At 40.2% G+C, this 23,092-nt stretch overlaps 1 protein-coding gene across 4 annotated transcripts in view; it reads right to left on the reverse strand.

Moving 5' to 3' along the window:
• Window positions 1-328: 328 nt before the first annotated feature.
• Window positions 329-23,092, reverse strand: part of BCL11B (BCL11 transcription factor B) — a 92,390-nt gene continuing 69,626 nt past the window's right edge. For all 4 annotated transcript variants that reach the window (XM_075103876.1, XM_075103873.1, XM_075103875.1 and 1 more), the window contains one exon: window positions 329-4,105. In XM_075103876.1, coding sequence (XP_074959977.1) covers window positions 2,094-4,105 — 2,012 coding nt within the window. In that variant the 3' untranslated portion in view covers window positions 329-2,093. The remainder of the gene's footprint in view (window positions 4,106-23,092) is intronic.

A 23,092-nucleotide genomic window follows, 5' to 3' on the forward strand; every position in this document is an offset into this window, starting at 1 on the left:
TTTACCCTTGTATGTATTCAATACTGTAAACGTATTTTAAGACAGAGTGCACTAAATTTAACTTTTAAAAAAAATTAGCCGTTGTTCCTGAATTGTTTTTTCTCATTCAATGATAACAACTTGTAATTTGTGTCATTTGAGTTTTAATTCAGCAGTAAATCATTTCCATTCCATTTCCTAAGCAGCGTTGTCCTGAAAAAAAAAAAAAGGCTGAGAATAATTCAGCTAATGGATGTCCGAAGTTGTGCTGGGTATACATCTTCATTTGATTGGGTCTTATGGCATTTTCATGTCCACTATCTTCAACCAGTAATTTTTTTTTAAGTAAATGTGGCTCTTTTTTTCTAAAGAATGTACTTTCCTTGTTTTACTTTTTTTTTTTTAAAAGTCTTTTCATTTCACAAAAACATTTTGCATTTGTCTCAAGAGACTCAAATAGGAAGATCAGTTTTCAAGGCACTCACGTCAAATTGAATGGCAGTAGAAAAACTGTCCAATAAATTATTTTTATTTATTTTTCTTTATAGTGCCAGTATTGTGAATGCCATGCTTAGCAACACTGACACTTAATCTCAGCTGTTCCCTTACAGTTTAACCCACCTTTGGGCCAAGTAGAAGAATATGATGTAATTTCTTGTTGAGAAGCCATTTTTCTCTTAACCACAAACAAAAGCTTTAAAGTGCGGGTCAACATAATTAAAATCTCTAACCATAACTGTCCACTGTTTGCTAATATTAGTTGTAAAAGGCTTTTAAAAATCCTGGAATTTGAAAGTAGAGCAGGTGCGTTTTTCTTTTCTTTACTTTTTTCTTTTGTAATGCTTTTATCTGAATACAATTCCATTCTGGTCTCAATTAACTCAAGGAGCGAACTCTTACCAACTTCAGTAGGATCAGAATCTTGCCAAGACAGGTAAATAAACTAGAATTTGATTTTCCCTTCCTTATGGTAACATCATTGTACATCTTATAAGATAGTTCTAATATTTCTATTTATAAACAAAATGTCTATTGAGTTGAGGCTTTTCATTGAGAAATTAACACTTTCCCATCCTCTAAGTAATTATTTTAACTACAGCAAATTTGGACTAAAGCAGATGTCCTCAACTCAAATTTATGATTTTGCAGTTTTAAAAGAAAAAAGATGGCATTTGGCTCCTCCAAGGTTTGAAAAGAATATTACAGTACTGGAGATGTACTTTTACTGTCTCTGGGAAGAGTGGCAGGAGGGGAAAAGGGAAGGAAAGACACCCCAAAAAGTGACAAAATGGCACCATTATGTTGCTATAGCTTTTAACAACAAGAAGAAACTATCTGATAATAATGCACAATTAAGAATGTTTCTGGTTTTTTTTAATGTAGCTGTCTCTGCACCTATGGTTTTTTGTGTTGCCATAACTTTAGTGATTAAATCCATCTAGAAAAGGCCTCTATCGTCAGCGACATTGTCAGTGCTACATATTCAATCCAATTTCAAAACAAAGTGCTAATTTTAAAGATTGTTATCCGCTGTACAATTTTGTTTTCCCTAATCTTCAAGATCATTTAAGAAGAGGAAAGGAAAAAAACTAAATAAAAAGAAATAAAAAGGAAATGAAAGATTTCTGTTCAAATGCTGGCTTCTTCACAAGAAATTACACATGCTTAGCTTAAATTTCAACAAAGCAGCGGCCCAAAACTTATAATTTAAAAAGATATGTTTCTCCCCTACAATGCAAGTAATCTCAGGCTACGACTGGGTAAAATTAAAAAGGGATACCCAACAAAATTTTAAAAGAAATTTAAACAGAAAGACTAAAAAAAAGTACCTGCACATGCCAAAAAATTACAAAAACCCAATAAATACAGAAATTATTGCACAGTTAAAAGGCTCCACAATTTTTACTGCCTTAATCAACCCTCGGGTTTAATAGAACTTTGTAGACACAGGTTATATTTTAAGTGCCAAAGTCTGGCACCTACCATAGTTATGCTAAGTTATGTTTACGGAGGCAAGTTAGGTCATCTTTTCTCAGTTGGCAATAGTTAAACTGTACAAATAAAATGTTACCTAGACCCCTGAAATTTAACCTAGCGGGGGTGGGGAGGGGGCCTTAGCTTCTTTCTGCCTGCTCAATTTTGACGTCATTTGTCAGCAAATGTTCTCCATGCCACTTTTTCATGTGTTTCTCCAGGGTGCTGTAAACACTGAAGGGCATCTGGCAAATGTCGCAGCGGTAGACCTCCTTCCCTATCTGGCCATGTGTTTTCATATGGCGCGTCAGCTTACTGCTCTGGGCACATGCATAGTTGCAGAGCTCGCATTTGTAAGGCCGCTCTCCAGTGTGGCTCCGACGGTGCACCGTCAAATTGCTGCAGTTCTTAAAGACCTTGCCACAGTACTCACATGTATCACTCCTGCGCCCTTCCTTCGAACTGGGTCGCCCGGGGCCGGGACCACTGATGTGGGGGGTGCTGCCTCCGCTCGCTGTGCCGCTGCGCCCTGAGAGCCCCCCGTCCAGCATGTCCCCCGGCGGGGTGGAGAAACGCAGGCTCCCGTTCTCCGACGAGTGCTCAGAAGAGGTCGCGAAGGGGGATTGTCGGGAGTCTGTGAATCCGAGGAACGGATCCTTCATGAAGTGCCGCGATGCTGCGTACCCTACCAGCCACTGGGAGTAAACATTTTCGGAAGGTATTATCGTTGCTGGTGGCAAGTCCAAATCTTTCTCTACCTTTATTCTTTTAGAGGAATTGTTTAAACTGGGGCTCGTGATAGGTGTCGGCTTGCGGGGGAACAAGTTTGGGAAGGGTTCACCCGGGCCAAAGTTTCTTCCGTTGACCGTCCCTTCCTCAGTGCGGTCCAGCTCTCCTACCACTGAGTCTTCATCACCTGGACCTCTCTGACAGAGGTCTCGAGGACACAAGTCTCGCTGGTCAGAAGACCTTTTCATGAAGCTACTCCTCTTCTGTTTTTCAGCTAGCATGTCATTATATTGCTGGATGGCACCTAGACTTACGTTCTCGATGACTTTTCCCAGGACAAGGGATTTCTCATCCGGCAGCGACTTGGAGCCGTTTTCTCGGTTACGACTGAGCTCTGAGTCCATACTGAAGCTCGACTCTGGCCGACTCTCATTTTCAAGCTCCTCTTCCTCCTCCTCCTCCTCTTCCTCTTCTTCATTGTCATGGCCCAGGGAAGGATCGCTCTCATTCCTGAAATCTGCCTCACTGGATTTCAGTCCCTCTCCAGTGAGCTCACTTGTGCCTGGCTCAGGGGAACTAGTGGTGGACAGTCCATCGTCTGACCTGCCCGTCATGGAGCCAGCTTTATGCATATGCGTTTTCATGTGGCGTTTTAGCTTGCTGGCCTGGGAGCAAGCGTGGTCACAGAGCTGACACTTGTAGGGCTTTTCTCCTGTGTGACTGCGCCGGTGCACGATAAGGTTGCTCTGGAACTTGAATGTTTTCCCACAAAATTCACAGGACTTGCTCTTGGCCTGAGGCTGGGGAGGCGTAGTGCTGCTGGGGGGCATGGGGGGCAGTGGTGGGGTGCTCAAAAAAGGTGATTTAGGACTCGGCTGGAAAGGATTCAACAGGCGATGCATAGGGTTGGTGCGACTGGGTGAGACTGGCGGAGGGGTGGAACTGTTTCCTGCCAGCTCTCGAAGCCTCCTGGAGAAATCCATCGCTGGGGACTCAATTGCCATGGGGTTTAAACGCATAACTCTGTCAAAGGCACTGGGATGCTGGGCAACTAACCCCATTTCTTCGGCACTAAGGCGATGTGGATCCAGATGATGACGAGGCGGTGGGCTGAACAGCGGAGGCGTGTTTGGGAGCCGACCCTCACCAAAGCCAGGGTGTTCACGCAAGATGGGTCCTGTCATCCGCAAAAGATTGAAAGGGTTGTTGTCTCCAAGGAAATTCATCAGCGGGGACTGTGCAACAGTCTCCGGTCCCAGAGGAGGAGGGATGGTGATGCGTGGAGTGAGGGAACTGTTTGAGGGGCTTGTTTCCAGGTAGATGCGGAATCCATGTGTGTTCTGGGCATGCTGAAGCAAGAACCAAGCGCTATTAAAAGGCTGCTTGCATGTTGTGCAAATATAGCTTGAAGGCTCATCTTTACCTATAAAAGAAAAACAGAAAGAACACTCAAAAAATAATACAGCGGAGAACATTTAAATACAGTTGGCATGCACTTTATTTTTCTAACACATTTCCTCCTTGGCATTTCTGAAAGAAGGACTTAATTGCAATGTATTGACTGATATAAATTGTTCAACAGCACATTTACTCACCACACTTATTCACTTAACATGTATGACAAATATCACACATACGCATTGGTGCTATATACGTTTATATCCTCTAACTTGCAAATAAAACCTTCCTTTATGACACATAAGGATCCAAATCTTTTCACGTGTTTATTCCACAAAAAGGAATCTGTTTCAAGGGATTTATGACTACAGCCGAAAACCAAAGAAAATGCAGTGTGGTAGGTTTTACAAGGCACCTGCAAGGAGCTTCAGTGTCATTTTCACTCTTTCATTTTATATTTTTATATGCTTCATGCAGCAGTCCCCTGAGATGTTGCTGAATTTAATTTATACATGTTTCAGTCATACCAGCACTTCCATTTTTAAAATAGTATGTAGGTATTTAGCTGCACAAGTCCTATTCAAGTCAACAGGAGCTTGGAAAACGTACCCTTGCATAAACCGCTTTGACATTCTTTTTGCCAAAACACCAAGAAGCCACTCAAATGAAACATCCGGTAATCAAAGCCGACAGCACAGTTGCAATTAACAGTAACAAATGTCGGGCCGTGCTTGAACTAGGTCCCAAGAATTTCTGAGCCTGAGCCTGCCCTCCAATGCAGAAACGCTCACTGGAGCCAAAAACATTCTTCTGTTTGCCTTTCTAGCCTCTTTGAACGACTGCATAAAGGTGGAAAGCATTCCTTTAACCTTGATTCAGCTTTACATAAAGGACAGGTGTGGACAAGTCTGCACTACAGTCATAATTTTGCTAGCTAGAAAATTCCAGTCCTGGGCACAATATTAACTATGTGCTATCTTCAAAAAGCACTTCCCCCCCACACCCCCCACCTTTTATCAATGCCTCTGCAAGACTCTGATAAATTCATAAATATGTGTCAACTTGAAAATCATGATCCAGGATTTTGTTTTGTTGTTTTTTTTTTTTTTTAAATGAGGGGGAGGTTTCGTGAAAAAACAACTACCCGTTTTGGAAAATCTAACATTAATTTCTTGATAGTTTGTTTGTTTATGAAAGCGCATATTTTGGCTAGTGATGGCTCTGCTGCACCTAAAGGCACTAAATTTCTTGAAAGTTGAAAGCCTGAACCAAGCTTCCCGCATGGCCTGTGTCTGCATAATGGCCCGAATGAAGCCCGATCCCGATCCCAGCCCCTCCGCAGCAGCTCAGATCTGAAGCTGAACTACACAACCCCCTTCTAGACTGGGGAGAACTGCTATTCACAAAAGCCTGTTGCTTGTGCTTGCGAATGAAAGATTTTATAAGGTGAACAGAACTGTATTATCGAAACTACCCTTGTAGAGAGGAATGACTCACAGCAGTTAAAAAAAAAAAAAAAAGAAAAAAATTAAACTCGGGCACACCAGGCGAAGCAGGATTGCTGCTGACTGAATTCCCCTCTTCTGGCTGTTGCAGGAATGGCTGCTACTAACAAAATCCACAAAACCTTAGACAAGGAGGCTAGAAGATTATCTGCCTACCTATCAGCCTGTCAATCTATCTAATCTTATCACCCAATGAACATCCATAAAAGCGTAAAGGAAAAAGCATCTATCAGATTGGGACTTATTTACAAAAGTAGGTGATAAATGTGGTGCAGCTCGGCATGCTTCTATTGATTTAGTAGGGCTATTGCTGTGTATAGCAGCTTCAGACCCTGATTTCGGAGAAGCCAGCTCTCCACAGCCAAATAAAAATGTACACAGCACAGTGGGTGTTTCTGCCTGGCTGACACGGCCCTTGTGCCCTGGCCCTGCACGCTCCGTTGTACGGGACAGACCCAGTTGCTTTGATTAATCTCTAACAACTGCTGTTGGAAACACACAAGTTTGAGAACTGTACTTGGCTTGGAAAAAGTGCCTGTAACTGCTATTGACATTAATGAAAGCCACATACAAACACGGAAAGGAACTGATACATTATCCCTTAAAAATCTACTCAGCACTGAGGCAGTTAGGGAGTTTTATGTCAGCTCTGCAGCCAAAGCAACAGTAAATGCTCCCATTATTACTTCAAATATTTAAATTTCTGTTTCTTACAGAAATATGATGAAAATGTCTAGACCTTTAACTTTCCTTGCACTGCAACATGTGTAGTATAAAAAGTGACAGAAATCACTGAAGCAGACTAAAGTATATAACATACTCTGTCAAAAGCTTTTTTTAACAATATGTTTTACCTCAGCTCACCCTAGAATAGATTTTAATAAAGCCCCTTCTGAAGTGTGATCTAATAGCAAATGAAGTGCAGCATCTTACAAGGTCATATATCTTCAAATTAAAGAGTGCTCTGCACCCTTCACCTTCATTTTATCCACTCTAATTAATCGATTTATTACCCACAGCTGTTCAATTCTTTCATTTTTAAAGTCACAGCATGCATGCTTTTTTGTTGTGGGTTTTTTTCCTTTAAAAAAAAAATAAAGTGTGTGTGTTTGTGTGTGTGTGTGTGTGTGAGCATTCTCCTTGCTTAGCTCAAGAGCTGAGAGAGGAAGAAGGCAGCTGTATATTAGAAGACAACAACAACGACGACAATAGCAACACGTTTACTTCAGCAAAGGCACATATGTAAGGAGAAAAATTCCTGAGCAGGCTGAGGATCAAGGCCAATCTAAAACTGAAATGGCTGATTAAAAAAATTACCCTCAAAATGGCAGCTGGCTGGGTGCTTGCTACTACATGTTACATGGAACTGAGATGTTTTGTTTTGTTTTGTTCTCCAAAACTTCACCTCTCTGAAATTCAAGTGAGGAAAGTAAATCCCCCTGCTTTTTAGTTTTCTTTCAAACAGAGCAAATTAGTGCTATTAGTGATCTAAGATTTACAAGCTAGCAGTCATAAAACAGTCTTCTCTTCCTTTTTGTTTTGTTTTGTTTAGTTTAGCTTTTATGCTCCTTAACACTCCTCTTCAGGAGACCCCGACACGACAGCAAAATTGACTGCAAGCTACCTGGCTACCAATCTCTGGCTGCTTCATGAGTGTTTGTGTGTGCATGCCTGTGTATATATATATTTTAACTTTCACAGCCCTCAAAGACTGTCCCCAGACTCCCTGTTTAAAAAAAAATTTTGAAAAAAAAAATGTTCATTTCCATATTATCACTTCATGGTTATCTTGCCTAGAAGTTGCCCTAAGCAGTGTAGATGCTCACTTTTGAGAACAGAACAATGTCAAAAAGTCTTTGAAGATCCACTCCGAACATTTTTATATTCAAAAACTTGCTAAATATTTTAAACATGCCCAGAAACAACCACGTATTGCTCAAGAATGATCCTTATATTTAATAATGCAGTGCACCTACACTATAAAACTCTTTGTTATAAGGCTACTTTTGATATATGGCTATCTTAATCCCTTGCCACCTGCACTAAAGTCTGCCTAAATACCCACTTTATGACAACTAGCTATATAGGCTTTGCCATATGCAGTCTTTATCACTTTAACATGTGCTTGACTTTGAGCATGTGAGTAATCAATATCAGCAAAACTTAAGCATAGGCTGAAGTGCTCTGTTGGATAGTGATGAAATTATTTATGTGCTTAGAGTTAAGCACAAGCCAAGACTTCATTAATACTGTTCAATGAATTGCACATGGATTCAACTCTATAGTCTGTAACTAGGCATGATTTGGGGGGCTGATGGCTCAAGTATAATTTATTAGCTTTACTTTAGGTGGTAGATACGGGATACATACTGAGATGAGACATCCAGGCCCTGAGCAGTCAGTAATAGGTTCAAGGTTGCACTAAAGCCAAACAAATACTGCCACTGGAGTTCAGACATGAGACAGGTTTGTATGGCTGGATCCTACTGAGACACAGGTGCATAGATTCAGAAAGGCTAGGAAGGACCATGAAATTAAAGTCAGAGGGGACTGAGATAAACCTTAAGGGTTGCCTTTGTCCAATTCCTGACCCAAGCGATGCCCATATCTATGCATCTATTCATATCTATGGCAGATGCTCCATTAACCCTCTTCAAAGGCCACCTGGATGGAGAGTCTACTCAAAGAGAGCCTTCCCAAAGTCTACCTCATTGCTTCTCTCCTTTGTCATCATGAAGTTCCCCAATTGCCTCATCTAGATCTTTCTTCCTGTAATTTAAGACCATAATATTTTGTCCTACCTACATGTACATGAAAAACATGAAAAAATCTAGTCTGCACCATGCATACAGATATCATCCAGCCCAGTGATTTGCAGTTGAACCACTTCATGACTTTTAGCACCCTTCTCCAAACATGATTTGGAAATGCCAAGCAACAGAGAATTTGTTATGTATTGGAGAAGTCTGTGGCAATGGTTGACTACCTTCTGTATTAAAAAACCCTGTCTTTTTTCCAATTCAAATTGCTGAGTTCAACTGCCAACCATTAGATCTTGTTATGCTTGTATATGGTAGATTAAAAATCTCTCTACTATCTTCTCCCTAAGCAGGTAATTACAAACTATGAACTTATTGAACACTTGCCTTTTCTGTGTATTATGACAAAAGATGGTATTTTCCAGAAATATTAAAATGTGTTCCCTCCATTACTGCATGACAGACTATGTTCCGTTCAAAATGTCAAAGCAATAATGAGCTTTTTTCTCTTTTATGAACAGCACAAAACAAAGCTAAATTCAGATCCTGCCTCCCAAATTCTGACCTTACAGGGGAGAGTGAGAAAAGACAGGTTGGTTTGCCCAGCCTGAATCCCCTGACATATCTGTCCTCTGCAGTCTGACTTGTATCGTTTAGTGATACACAGATCTTCCTTGCCCAGTTGGTACATGACTTTCTATATACCCTGAATGCTGAGCACCTTTGTCCTGGAGATAAATTTCCCTCAAAATATCCTCAGTTATTCTGGATACTATCAAACAATAATCAGTGTGAGATAAGAACTGTTGAGAATTCGTTATTTTCTGCTGGGCTACAGTGACATCCAGTGCCTTATGAATCCTCCCCTCAGCATGCCTGGGTAATTCCATTAGCTGTAGCAAAAAACAAACTTCCCCCCCTTTTTAATCACCTACCCATAACCCCTGCCAGGACTGCAGTGAGGACCTGCAGCAGGTCCACATAACCACTGCCATTCTTCACCTCTAGCAATACTTTCCAGATAACGTTTCTGGTTCCCTTTACAAAGTTACAACAGAAGCAATAAAAATGTTAAGGAATTTTAATGATGCTTTACTGCACCTTTAGAAGTTCAGGAAAAGTAGAAACTTGCAAGCTTCAAATAAAGGACACCTTTTATTGTAGCACTCAGGAACAGGCATGTATCAGGTTCCTACACTCTTTCTACCAATGCTACCCTCTTCTCCACCACTCGATTTTTAATGAGCATTTAAATAATTACTCCTTGTTATTATGACGGTTACTCTAATAATACCAATAAAGGTAGCATGGATGCTCCATAAAAAACACACCTTTAATTGAATTATTATTAAATTAAAATGCCATAATTGAGAACACTAGTTTAACAAGTCTCCTTATAAGACCAGCTGACATTAAAGAGAAGGGCATTAAATACTGGAAAGATTTAGTGTTTCATAGTGAAGAAAATATATGGTTATACATGGTTTGACAGGTCACCTAGACAAAGACCAAATACTTTCCAGGTGTCTGTAGTGTGAACTACATTGGTTCATACCTGAATCTCGACTGGGTATGCAAAAATATCTCTAATGTAGGTTTTTCTGCTGAAGATGTTTTATTACAACTCTAAATTATCCGAGTTAGCAAGAACATTTACTTACATGTGTTTATGATTGAATAAACACATGGTAAGCACACCCAATATCGAGAGTTTTACCCTCCCTGCACTCCCCAGGGTGTTTGGAAGTGCTGCCACCTCCATTTCAGAGGGACTGACAGTCTCCGTGAAAAAAGAAGTGTCAAGTAGGGCCCAAGCCTGGTTGAGGATCACCACTGCCAGTCCAATGCCATTCACTAGTTTTAAACACCAAACGCAAAGGAACCATTTCTCTTTATACCTCTCTTCATTGTAATTTTGTCTTGGTGGCAACACAAGCTGAAGATGTAAAATAGCACAACTCCTCTATCCATCCCCAGAGCTAACACAGTGCATCCATCCCTATATTGCCTTGTCTAAACAAAGGGCTCGAGAGAGTCTTGCAGCACGTCCTGCTGAGGGTGATGGGGACTATCACCAACAATTCATAAAGTAAGCATCAGCTGGCAACTGAAGTTGGTGTTTTATGACTTAGCAAGACGCCTGCAGTCTCACAACCTAAGCACCTCCAATTCTCCACTCAGATGAACAGTCACTCTCTCGTAAAGCTCAGCCGACCTGAAGTGCATCCCAGTCAAGAAGAGGAGATGAAGGTTTAGGTGCACGAACCCAAGCATGAGGGGCCACAGAGACTGTCATCATCTGGAGATAGGGAATCTCAGGATGAGATTAGTGAAAGGAAAGAATGTGACAGGGAAGCAAAAATGAAATTTTTTTAATAGGTGGATGGAAAAATAAGGGTGTCTAAAGAAAGGAGGAGAAGTAACCAAGAAGTGTAACTTCTCAGTAGCAGAATCCTGTTTCCTCCCATACTAGGTCCTGTGTTCTTTTTCTACCTTGCCTCTCAAATAACCTATCTCCTCCAGTGCAATCTTCAAACAGAAGAAAAATCATGATTTCATGCAATATTCTTCTTCCACACACTGCCTGTGTGTTTTACAGCTTTCCCCATCCTGTTTCCACCTCGACTATTGAGACTGCAAGTCCTCTATGGAGATTATGCAGAAGCTTTATGCCAAGAGAACCTATAAACCCCACAAGACCCGCACGTTCCCAGCACTGATTTTAATTACCGATGCAAATATTCTTGAGAGCGTTTTCTACCTGTTGAAAAAGATCTACAATAACACTGGTTGACACCAATATTGAAATATATTAATATTACACTACTATTAGTAATGTATTATTAATTCTTTCCATGCTAAAGCCAACCACCAAACTCTGTCTTTGGTGGATTAAATACTGCCCGACATTTGGGAGCTTATTTTATTTTCTGAAGCCATTTGTGCTTTTCAGCAGTGTTCCTTTTCTATTGGGCAGGACTGAAAATTGTCTGTTTCTTATTCTTGGGGCAATAAATACCTTTTCTGTCAAATGAACTATTTTATTATATGAGTGGAAAACCAAACAGATTAACTACCAATCACATCGCTGAGAAGTCAGCTGTCGTGCTGTCCACAGCCAATCCTTTCACAATTCCAAGAACAAAGAGCATGAATCCTTGAAAGACTTAAGAGATCTCAACCTGATACCTTAAAAATCATACTCTTAGCCAAACTCTGATTTGAATTACCCTGCTATGAATTCAAACTAGCTCCGATGACCACCATTGCAGATTTCGAATTTTTCCAGATAAACTATACCAAGCTATCACAAACAAGGATCTTAACTAGGCTTATATGAATATACCAAGTCATGATTTTTTTTCTATTAAACTTTCCTCAGAAGTATTTTATATGTCCGCTCTGGCATTTATACTTACAAAAAAGGAGACTTCAGGCAGACTACAGCCATACATAACACAAACAGATGCTTCCTGCTTCTTAATGGACACAGGCGACCTTTGGCTGAAGATGCAGCTTGTGTTCAATAGCCTCATTTTCTGTAAGACTTAATCATACCTCAGAGCTGTACTGCCAGATTCACATAAACAAGCCAAATACACAACTCAGTTTAATTTCTAGTACATTACAAAATGGCAATATTATATTTTTAGGTATAAAATGTCAATAGTCATTTTGGGCAACTTCCTTCTGGATGTCCAATTTCTCATTCCTTAAAAGAGCTTGTGGCTTACTGGAAGTTAATGTTCAGCCTACAGAAGTATAAGAAGTGCTTTTACTTAGTGCAGAAAAAGAAAGAAAAATGCATAGCAAAAATTAGAACTCACGACACAGGGATTTTGACCCATAAGCACTATTAAAATGGGAGATAAAAACCATGTTTGTCATCTCTGAACACCTTCTTCTAATTGGTGTTAAATTCGAAAATACAAAGGCAATTTATAAAGCAGAGAAAGGGAGAAGTGTGAAAAGTAAGGAGCAAACAGGAAAATCAATACTAAAAGATCAATAGTGAATGAGTTAACTTTAAATTAGCCCTTTGTGATACAACAGTTTCAATTGACTCCACCTTTAGCATCTAAACAGATTTGTGTCTTTTAGTTAGTTTCTCTGAACCTAAGACATCAGCCAGCAGGCTGAAAGGATGTTTTACAAACCTGCTGTATAAAATACTGAAAACTATCAGTGAAAATGGGGAATGTAATACAGAGAGAAATGTACCCACTCGTGAGATTAAAAGACCATAGGACTACCCATGGCTGGTGGTTTAATATATAGGATCCCATTTACAGCATTCATGGAAAACCCTTGTACTGCTCAAGGACACTTTTAGGCCTTTTCTTTGCATACGGTATTCAAATGCATTTGAAATAATGTCAGTCTTTTCTACAACATATGAAATATGCCAGCAGCTTCCCTTTAAATTGGTTTCCTGTAAGTAGTTTTGTTTGAAAACTGGCAAGTGCTGGGATTTTTTTTTCCCACAGACTTTTCTGAGGTGCCATTTTCTCATCTTACAAGCAAGAATTCTCAGTAATCTGAATAGGAACTTAAAGGAAGATACATAAAGGAAATTGTCCATGTCATATAATGGAAATATAAAGAGTAAATTAGGAAACAATAAAAAAAGCCAAAGGGTGAAAACAAATTTTCCTGTTTTTTTCCCCAGGACACTTCAGTCTGTTTTACGACAGCTATTTCTTAAGGGTATTAGGTGCCTATTCATAGTTAGTAAATGAAATAGCATTTTTGTTTTAATTCATTGCTTCTTTAACAAATGCTAACTCCCATCTCTGCTTCTTTAAATCCACAAAATCTCCACGTTCAATCCTAAGAAGTATTATAAAGGCTGTAAATCTTGTTTTAATGGAATGTACATTTAGCTATGAGGAGATAATTGACGTTATGGAGGGCCTAGATGCTGAATTATATAGGTTATCTAATACAAAGGGGACTCATTACCGAAGCACTACAAACAAGTAGTAATATATGTATATTGTTCTGAGTGGCGTTATAGCAAAAGTGTTCGGGTCTGCAGGGATTTATAAAACACAAGAAAACAGCAGACATGCACTTGTAAATTTGTCTCATTTGTCTCTGAAGTTAAAGGTTATTCCCTTGATCTGAATTTGTAATAAAAACATGCTAGACTAAGGTTTGTAGAGAATGTTTGAATATGTAAATTGTGTATAATGATAGGCAATTATAGGGTAAAAACTGGACCTTATGAATGTTACAGAATTGCATGGAGCATCAAAGTATTTTCCTTCAGATGAAATATTTATCTTTTATGCATGTTATAAGCACTTTTTCAAAGGTATTCAGCAACCTATTTGAGTGGAGAGTTGACAAAAATCAAACCATTACAACCAACTAAGACTGTGGGTTTATGCACAGGAGAAGCCACAGCTTTTTACAGAATATACATAATAAATCTCTTGAACTAATGGTTCCGGAGGTGGATCCTCAAGGACAAGTTCCACTGATTTTCACTCCCTTAGATGAAAGCTGGTCAGATGTTTCTGGATTTTTTTTTAAGAAGATGTGGGGGTGTAAGTGGGGGGAGGGAGACTGGGGAGAATAACTAGGTAAGAATGTGAATTTTCTTGGACTGATTCAATGAAGCCCCATTTCCCCATCAGTTCATTGGCTGCTGTTTTCAGGGAATAATATTAAAAAAAAAAAAAAGAAGGACTCTGCGTCGAGATAGAAAGGAGTAAAGCTGGGAGATGATACTGTACTTTATGCTACTGAAGATAAGGTTTTTCTCCTTCTCTGAACACGACAGTCTGTTCAGGTTAACCAACTGCAGTGTTAGAATAACTCCAGCCGACTTGTCACAGAGTACAAAAGTCATCAGCAACTGAATGTTCTTTTCTGCACCGCAATTAAGACGAATCAATACGACGTGCCACAAATGGTATTTTACTCTCAATAAGAACTCGGGCTGAGTTTATTCAGAATATTTTAGCGCTTCCCCAGGGGATTTTGGTCCGACGCAGATGGCAAATAAAGTACTCAGCCTAGGGCTAGAGCACATTATGCTAATTCTAATGTCAGATGTACTTTAATATACAGCTCTATTTAATCACCCCATTATTTCACATTTCCATATGAAAAACCTGCGGCACTTCTGCAGAGCTTTCACTCTGCGACAATGCCAGCTTCCTTCAACTAGCTCACTGCGAAAGAGAAAAGAAGACTGGTCATTCTCGCCAGTCAAAATGTTACAGTTTCAAAGTTTCAGTATTCCTGAATTTAAAGTGGGTCTTCCAGTGCAATTAGCAAATCGCTCGGCTAGAATGCTGATATGTACAAAATGCTAAGGAGGTGCGACTGAAAAAAAAATAAAAATAACAGCCCTCCATCTCTACCTCATCCACTCGTGCACACAGACATAGGCAGGCACATATCTCAAATCTGCTTGCAGAACAGTAATAATGAAAATAACGAAAATATTTTCATAGTGCAATTCAACCAATATTCTCAACACTTGTCATCAAAACACTGCTACTCCCGGCTGCATGGCTTCCGTTACTTAGAAGAACAGACATGGCTGGCACAGCTGCCAACCTACAGATGTCTCCGAATAAAACCTTCCTTGTGTATCAATAATTTTTGCCTGCAACAAACCACACCTCTAATTAGGTTTAAAAGCCACACACCTTCAGCATGGGCCGCTATCCAAATTATCTGCAAATCTACCGTGATTTCTCGTCTCTGGCGACCACAGAATTTGAACCTATGGACTTGAAGGTAAAATGATTCAAAACTGGATTTACATTGAAAGGAATGACGGAAAAAAAACTTTGCTGTGAAGCTGTTTTTCAAGCCATGTAGCCTCTTGACAGTGAAAGCAGGAACAGTCCTTGGAGCACCTCTTCAGCATCCAAGCTTTCCCTTCAGAGTAATTTTGTGAAGGACCCTTCATTCATCATTCATGCAAAGTCACCAGTGAAATGAGTTTCATGGTCTCAACAAAATCTTCATCCAGTTTGGAATAATTGGGGCTCCATGTCCACTAGTACTGCACATCAAGGGGAGCCAGGTCACAACTGGCTTACACCAAGCTGCTATTAGAGGAATGTATGAAGCTTAAGTAACTAATTTTTTTAATCATTGCATTAAACCTGCAACATATTTTACAAAAAAAGATCTATTTCGAAAAGGATGTACTTTTTCCTCCTCCAACCACCCAGTCTGCATCCTTGAAAGATTGTTCAGCAATGCATGCAGCAGCCAGCACCTGGGGCCAGATCTCACCTGGTTTCACTGCTATGCATCAACATGTAAAGATACAGAACTGTGCTGCTGTGCCTTGACACGGCATATGCCACAGCTTCCACATCCTAATTTGAATGCAGTGGCTTATATCCCTCGCATTCAAGGCAGAAATGCTTATATTTTCAAGCTTTCTTTTATTTTTTTATATATATACATATATATGTACATAAGTGTGTGTGTGTCTGTGTATATGTAGATATGCATGATTTGCTCTCTGCAAGACTGGCTATGAATACAGCACTCTGCACAAAGGAGAAAGGGGGCTCAATAGAGGACAGAGGTCCATCCTTCCCCAGCTATTCCAACTAGATCTTCAAAAACACTTTCTTGTCTTAGGAGAAGAGTATACAATAGTTCCACCCTACTGGAAGTTTTGCCTGAATGGTAAATACAGCACAAGTTAATTTAGCAAATAAGGGCAACTTTAAGATTTGCTTAAAGTAGAGACTATCTCACCCTCAAATGAGTAGTTAAATTCAAAAGAATGTTTAATATCCCAACACAAATCCCACCAAAGTCAATATCAAACTTTCCACTGGCTTCAATGGGCTCTGGATGAGGGTCTTTTTCCACACTGGGATTTGTTAGTCTCAAGACACTGTCTTCAATGTAGGGATAAATCTGGTTTGTGGTGGTATAGTTAAAAGAGGAGAACTGAGTTCACAGCAGCTAGAAGCCTGAAGAACCCAGCTGTAAATATCTGAGAGGAATAAGCGGAGACGTATCTAGTAAAGTATCTTTTGTATCTTTAGTTAAAAGAAAAACAGTTGAAATAGGAGAAATACATAAACTGAAATTAATCCTTGACAATTCTGCTGCTTTTTCTTATGCTGATATTATGTTGGTTTTTGGAAGAAAAAAACTATAACAATAATTCTCTGTAGATCTATTCTCTGTAGATTCTTTAGCTCACTTTAGATAAACTGACTGCATTCTTAAACTCTGCTATTAAAAATTCTTTGAAAAAAACTGTAGCTGAGACTAGCAAAACAACTTTTTAATAACATATTTATTTTTGGCAATAAACAAATTTGTGGAATCCCATTCAGTTTCCATCATTATGGAAATTTCTTGAATGCCAGAACGTCTGCAGACGCATCTTACGCTAAAGAGTTCCTACAGGACTCAAAAGTCCTGTAAAGGAAAACCCCACACTGGGTGAACAAAGAAGAAAAACAAGCAGAAGCTTTAAAAGGCTAAATATGGGGGGGGCAAGGGGGAGACAAGGGAAGGAGGAAGGTATAGAATACTTCAGATTAAAGTAAAACCCATCAGTTACAGAAGCAGGGATCTTGGGGGTTGCTCCAGATTAAGCAGTTAAATTGCAATCTATGACTACAAAGTTGTGGAAGATTAATCTGCGATCATACTTCCTGAAGTGCAAAGATAAAAATACAATTTTTGCTCCTCAAATCAGTGGTGGTTTATGCCACTATAACGCTGCAGAAAATAATGCCAATGTTGGCTTGAAAGAAGATCCTAAAAACTTCCTATTTCATTTCTATACAATCCAGATTGATCACCTAAGAGAAGCATAATTAAACAATGCTAAGCATCCCAACCCCTTTGAGAATGTGCTGCCGAAAAATATTTTTAGAACAATCACTGTAGTAATTCTTCTTAGTTGTAGAAACACTCCAAATCAGAAAGTCAATTTTTCCTCTATTTGCAGAAGTGTGCTGGTTTTCACTGGAAAGGCGCCTGTGTTTTGTTTGGCTGCTGTTCATATACTGCCTTGGCAGGATTTCCTTGGATTGCTTACAGTGAACATTGCTCTTGCATACAGTAGCACTCCCATTTTAACCGTCCCAGCCACACGTTTTCTAATAACACACAGAGAGCTGCAAAATCCCTATAAGTACAGCTCTTTAAAGCAGTAACAGAAGGGGGTGGGGGCGGAGGACCGGAGGGGGGAGGCTCTGCCCGTTCAAAATCCAGCGCTGCAAACAGAGGATAGTCCTTTTAAAAACAACCAATGTGAATTGTGTTTAAGGAGCAGCTTTCCAGGAAAAGAAAAAACACCTCCAAGAAGAGGGCCTGATTCAGCTGAATCACCGAATCTGATCCATGCTGGCTGGGCTCTGAGCGTCACTGAACTGGGTCCTAAGTATTTTTTTTTCTTTTTTTAATTTTTCCTGCCCTTCTGAGGGTCATGCAGATAACTTAATAATTCCTGGTATTACCTTGCATGTTTGAGACCCTGTACCTGAGCCTGTGTTCCTTGTGCATCCAAATTTTCCTCCCCATCACAGGGAGGCTAGGGTACATAGGGAACACAGGGCTCCACTGTGGGAATCAAGTGGGCAGGCGAGATGAAAGAGGAGGACATCTATCTCGTTGAAATAGTCACAGGAAACAAATGCAGCATTTCTACCTACGGCTGAGTGAGAGAGAAAGCAAATAACAAAACCGTTATTCAGCTCCGTGCCCTTTACAAATAGGACTGACTTGTTAGTGGACAGCTGCGGCTCAGCCCCCCTCCACACCATTCCAACTTGCTGCCTTTGCCACCCTGCTTTTGGAGATCGACAGCAATTTGCATCTCCATGCATCTCATTTCTCGTTAAGTAAGTTGATTAATTTGGGCGAGGGAAGTTGTCATTCAAAAAAACCAGAAATTTCCACTGGCATTATTTCTGCCTTTCAAAATTTGCCGACCTCCCCCCCACCAGTCCAGCCCCCACTTCACACCTCTCTTTCTGCCTGTCCCTTTCTCCCCCCTTCCCTCTCCCTCCCTCCCTCTCCCTCTTTCTCCCTGTTGTTTACAAAGGTTTCATTATGTTTTCAACTAATCAGAAAGGCCTACTAATACACAATTAACATGTGACTATAAAAAAAAATAGCTTCCAGAAGAAGGAAAAGTAATTAAGTAGAGAATGCTTTTCAGTAAGAGCTCACTTTAACCCATCGTCAGAGAACAGAGTCTAGGTTAGTCCACAATGGATGGAACAGATGCCAAGGGCGAAATGTTAAAAGCAAATAAAAAAGGATATTATTTTCTTTGGGAATAATAACTATCAATGCCACAAAAACGAACATCAGACTGCAGTTGTTTTTATCTGACCTCCTCCTCCTTCCTCCACTTTTCTAAAGTGCCTTTTCTGTGTGTTTCATTAAAATAAATACAAAAATAAAGGTATCATTTATTGCATCTTTGCTTCCAAGGTGGCAGGAAACCGAGTAACCAGCATCGCCATCGAAATGGCACAGCACTGTAGGTTATTAAAAAGATTTCACTTTAAAATATTTTAGGCATGAACATACATATAAACTAAGCTCTCAGAAAAGTCAGTAGGAATTCTGCCCAAGCAATGACAAGGGGTGTTGAACCCTCTGCAACTTCTGCTGTGTTATCACGACATATAGGAACTATAGGAGACAGTTTTAAAGGTTGTAGTGTTTGCAGTACTTCAGTTATTAACTTTAGATCTATCTGCTGACATTGTCCTCAGCTTGAGAACTGAAACACAGGTTGGCAGCCAGAGGACACTAGCATATATATAACATATACCATATATGTATGTGCATGTTGGGGGGAGGCGTAAATTAAAATGTCTGAATCTAAAAAGATTCAGACTGTTTGTTTTTTTTTTTTTATCCAGGGATTCTCAAAATATGTCCAAATGCTCCCTGTGTTCTTGATGCAATCAGCCGACCTCCACAACAAAAATGGTTCTCTTTGGAAAAACATATAATCCTCTAGATATCTGTCCTTGGAGTGGAGCATTTGGAGTATTTTTTATTTCTGTTCCCCTCCCTCACATGAATTCTAAAAAAACCCAGACACTTAGCTGTGTATTTTGAAAACTAAATTCTGCAAGAAGATCAGTGTTTTCAGCAAGACACTAAACACCACTTTCATCCCACTGAAATCAAGGGGGAACTGAGGGGTGTTGAGAGGAACAGGTCCTCTAAAGTCACAAAGGACCACATGCAATAACAGCTCCTTTTCCTTACATTACACACACCCACACCCCCTCCCCAAGAATTTATATTCCAAACTATGTATCACATACAGACTATTTTTTACTATCCAAAATCCCATTAGTTTCATTGGCACTTTAGGTAATAAGATTTGCATGGTAAAAATTCCATTTCTATTAGATTGGGTCCATAGGACTCACCAGCCTGATATGATTGTCAGAGGAAAGGGAGGATGTGTGGGTTTGTTACAATATGAGGATTTGTCCACACAGAATTTGGCACCAGTTTAATCAAAAGGATTCACTTCAACCAGTGCAAACCCCAGTGTAGCCTCTATTTCTGTCAGCTTAAAACTGGCTGTATCAGGAAATTTCTCACTGTAAATTTATATAGGTACGCTAAAACAGGTCAGCTAACCTGGGGTGGCAATCATTTAAAACAATCTATACCCTGAAGTATTCTGGATTATCTGTCTGAAAGATGCCTTTAGTTAAACTAGTGGAAGAGGGTGTTCAGACCAGACCCAAATGCTGCACTGGCTCCACACAATAAGCCTGTAAGAGAAGTCCTGGGCTGGAACCTTGAGGCCTCTTTCAGGACAGAGTGAAATCAGTGTGATCCCATCAGCCAGACACCACTGCTCTTGCTCAAATAAGAATATAAAACCCCTGGGTCATGCCTACAGGCCACCAGCAGAAGCTTAGGGAAAGAGCATGTGAATCAAGGTCGAAAAAAGTTCACACCTAGACCCTATCCAGACCTCCCAGCCACTAGCAATCAATGATTTCGGCTTTCAGTGCCAGAGGTTGATCCAGACCAGATCAGCGTTTTTATTAACTACCAATCAAATCTTTCTGATTTTGCCTAGTCCTTTTCTGAACCATTTATTACTTTTAGCCTCAGCAACTTCCTGCAGCAATGAGTTCCACACCTCCATTTGGTGTGAGTGAAAAACTACATCAGCTTGAGGTCTGCTCACAGGGCATTTAACAGGGACACCTGCACTGCCAAGTGCAACCTGAGAGTATCATGTCAGCAGACCATCACAAAATACTCCCTAGCAATACAGAAACTGAAGAGTTTCTTGTTCTGTTCCTAGTCTAGGTTTAATATCTAGTCTAGGTTTAAATGCCTCAAACAAAGGAATCATATTCACCAAATGCTAGGAGATGGGTTTATAAGTACTTTGCTGCACCTTGGCATTTTTCCACCTCTTAAGAACACTCTACAACCCGAAAATCAGCTATAGTCTGGAAGTTTTTCCTAATGTTCATTTCACACATAGTTCAGTTTGCCTATTATTCATGGCTGTATCTCTCATTCTGAAAATGCACCTGGTGCATAGCATCAGGCCAATACTGAAGCCCCATTGGCTTCATGGACTTCATAACCTCACTCCAAACATTCTGGAAATGGGGCCTGGAGAGGGTGTCACACTGCTGAATCACCCCCAATGTTCCTTGTTACTTGAATCATATTCCCTCTACCTGCTCCTTATTTAACTTACTCATATTTTTAGTTCTTTTCATCTTTCCCTATGAAACGATCCTACCAACATCGTAATCACTTTCGTTGTTCTTCCCTGAATTACCTCCAATTTGACAACACCCTCCAACTCGCAAGGTGCACAGAATTATACAGTCTTGGGTCATTGTTCTGTGGAAAAATAGTTTCCCATTTAGTCTTGCTGTGGATCAGAGTCTGACTTCAAGAACACCCTGGGGTGGCAAAACTAAGGACTGAATTTGGCCCATGTGCTTAACAAAGGCTGACTGAAGTGTACAAATTGAGAAGTATTTTCCACAGCTCGGTGTTACTGTCCCTGGATCAAGCAGTGATCAAGAGCCTTCCCTCCTCTATGACCCCTGAGACTGGCAGACAGGGCCAGGTGACGGAAGGATTAATTGACAATCTTCACTCTGGACTGGTTTCCTTTATCAATCTCAGGCAGATGCTTAACGCTACAGAGAAGTTATTTTCTAACCAAAGCATCATGGCACACCAGATCTACAAAAAAATTGCCATTGAGGGATACAGGGTGCAAAGCAGCAAGAAGGACCCTGGACGTGCACAGAACAGACAGCAATGAGGCTGACTTATAGCTGGAGTTTGGTGGGAGGCTTCAGATAAGCATCCAGGAGTGTCTGACAGGACAGATAGTGAGGATGCCAAGGAATTGTTTGGGGGATCCCACCGGGGTGTAACAGGAAGTAATGGGATTTAATTGGGCCAGTGTCAGTGTAGGCCGACTACCAGGAAAATGTTTCCTAACTCTGAGGCCAGCAAATCCTTAAGGGAAGCCCCAAGCCGGCAGTGTCTCAGATGAGGGGGAAGCACTTGAGAGTACACGACAAAAATAATGTTGCATTTCCAGAGTCAGGGCAGCATTATGAAACAGGCATTTTCTGCTTTCTAAATTTGTAGATGTGATTAACAAAAAATGAATCGGGATGCTCCAGGTACCCCATTTAGAGACACTGGACTCAGCGTGAGCTGCACACACGCCCTCCCACCTCAATGGAGGCTGTGCCGTATGGGAGCCTCGGTATGCTCCAGAAATGAGTGTTATCAATATCAGTCATCGTGAGATCAGGTCAAAACTGTTAATATCTCATCAGTCATGTGAACTGCCTCTTTCCCAATGCACACCTATGGATTTATTATTAGGGTACTTCAGCTCTTTTGTATTTTTAAATCAAGCTGATTCACATACTTTAACATTCATTATACAATTAAAAATATATGACAGTAAAAGGTTTTTTCCTATTATATTAGGAAATACATACAATATGTCTTTAGAAGTTACATATTATCATCTTTTTAGACCTAATGATGTGTGCTGTCTCAGGCAAGATGACCTGTTACTCAGACTAATTGATTCCATTTCATATCTACAAGCACAAGGTTATTTTTATCTGAGCTTGGTCATTTGGCTCTATCTGTAAAAAATGTTCTTTGGGTTTTGCTGGGAGGGGGATGGGTGGGAAACAAGATTGAACACTTGAGTCAATATTTATCCTGTTGTCAAGATGGATGAGGATTGGATAAATCTGGTGTATATGCTTTGTCTACTGAACTTGGCAACATGGACTCCGCTCGGCAGACCCATCAAAGTCAACAAATACTCTCCCAGTTAACTAATGGTGAATGCTAGGTAGCAGACAAACAGAGAGGTCCTGACTGCTTCAGTGAATAACATGAACTTTCACGATGACAAAATGAGCAGCCCTATCCACTCCTCCAAGAGGCAAGATACACACTCAAGGTCATTGAAGTGTTGGGAGAAATAATAAAATAATTTTTGAGGTATCAATTCAAAAATGTCCATGTCTAAAGCCACTTTCTGCACCTAGGAAGATCCCCTACATTTAGTGGCCTTCAATTCTTTCAAGCCCCAATGCACGCACGTTGTTCTCAAATGCACTCTTGTGTTTGAAAAAAAGAATAATGCATATACCTTGCCTTCCTGAAGACTAAAATGGGACAGAGGCATGAAAGCTCCCCTAATTCTCTAGACCACAAAGCATGAAAAGGGACTTG

The sequence above is a fragment of the Phalacrocorax aristotelis genome, chromosome 9 (genome assembly GCF_949628215.1).
Source record: "Phalacrocorax aristotelis chromosome 9, bGulAri2.1, whole genome shotgun sequence".
Lineage (NCBI taxonomy): Eukaryota > Metazoa > Chordata > Aves > Suliformes > Phalacrocoracidae > Phalacrocorax > Phalacrocorax aristotelis.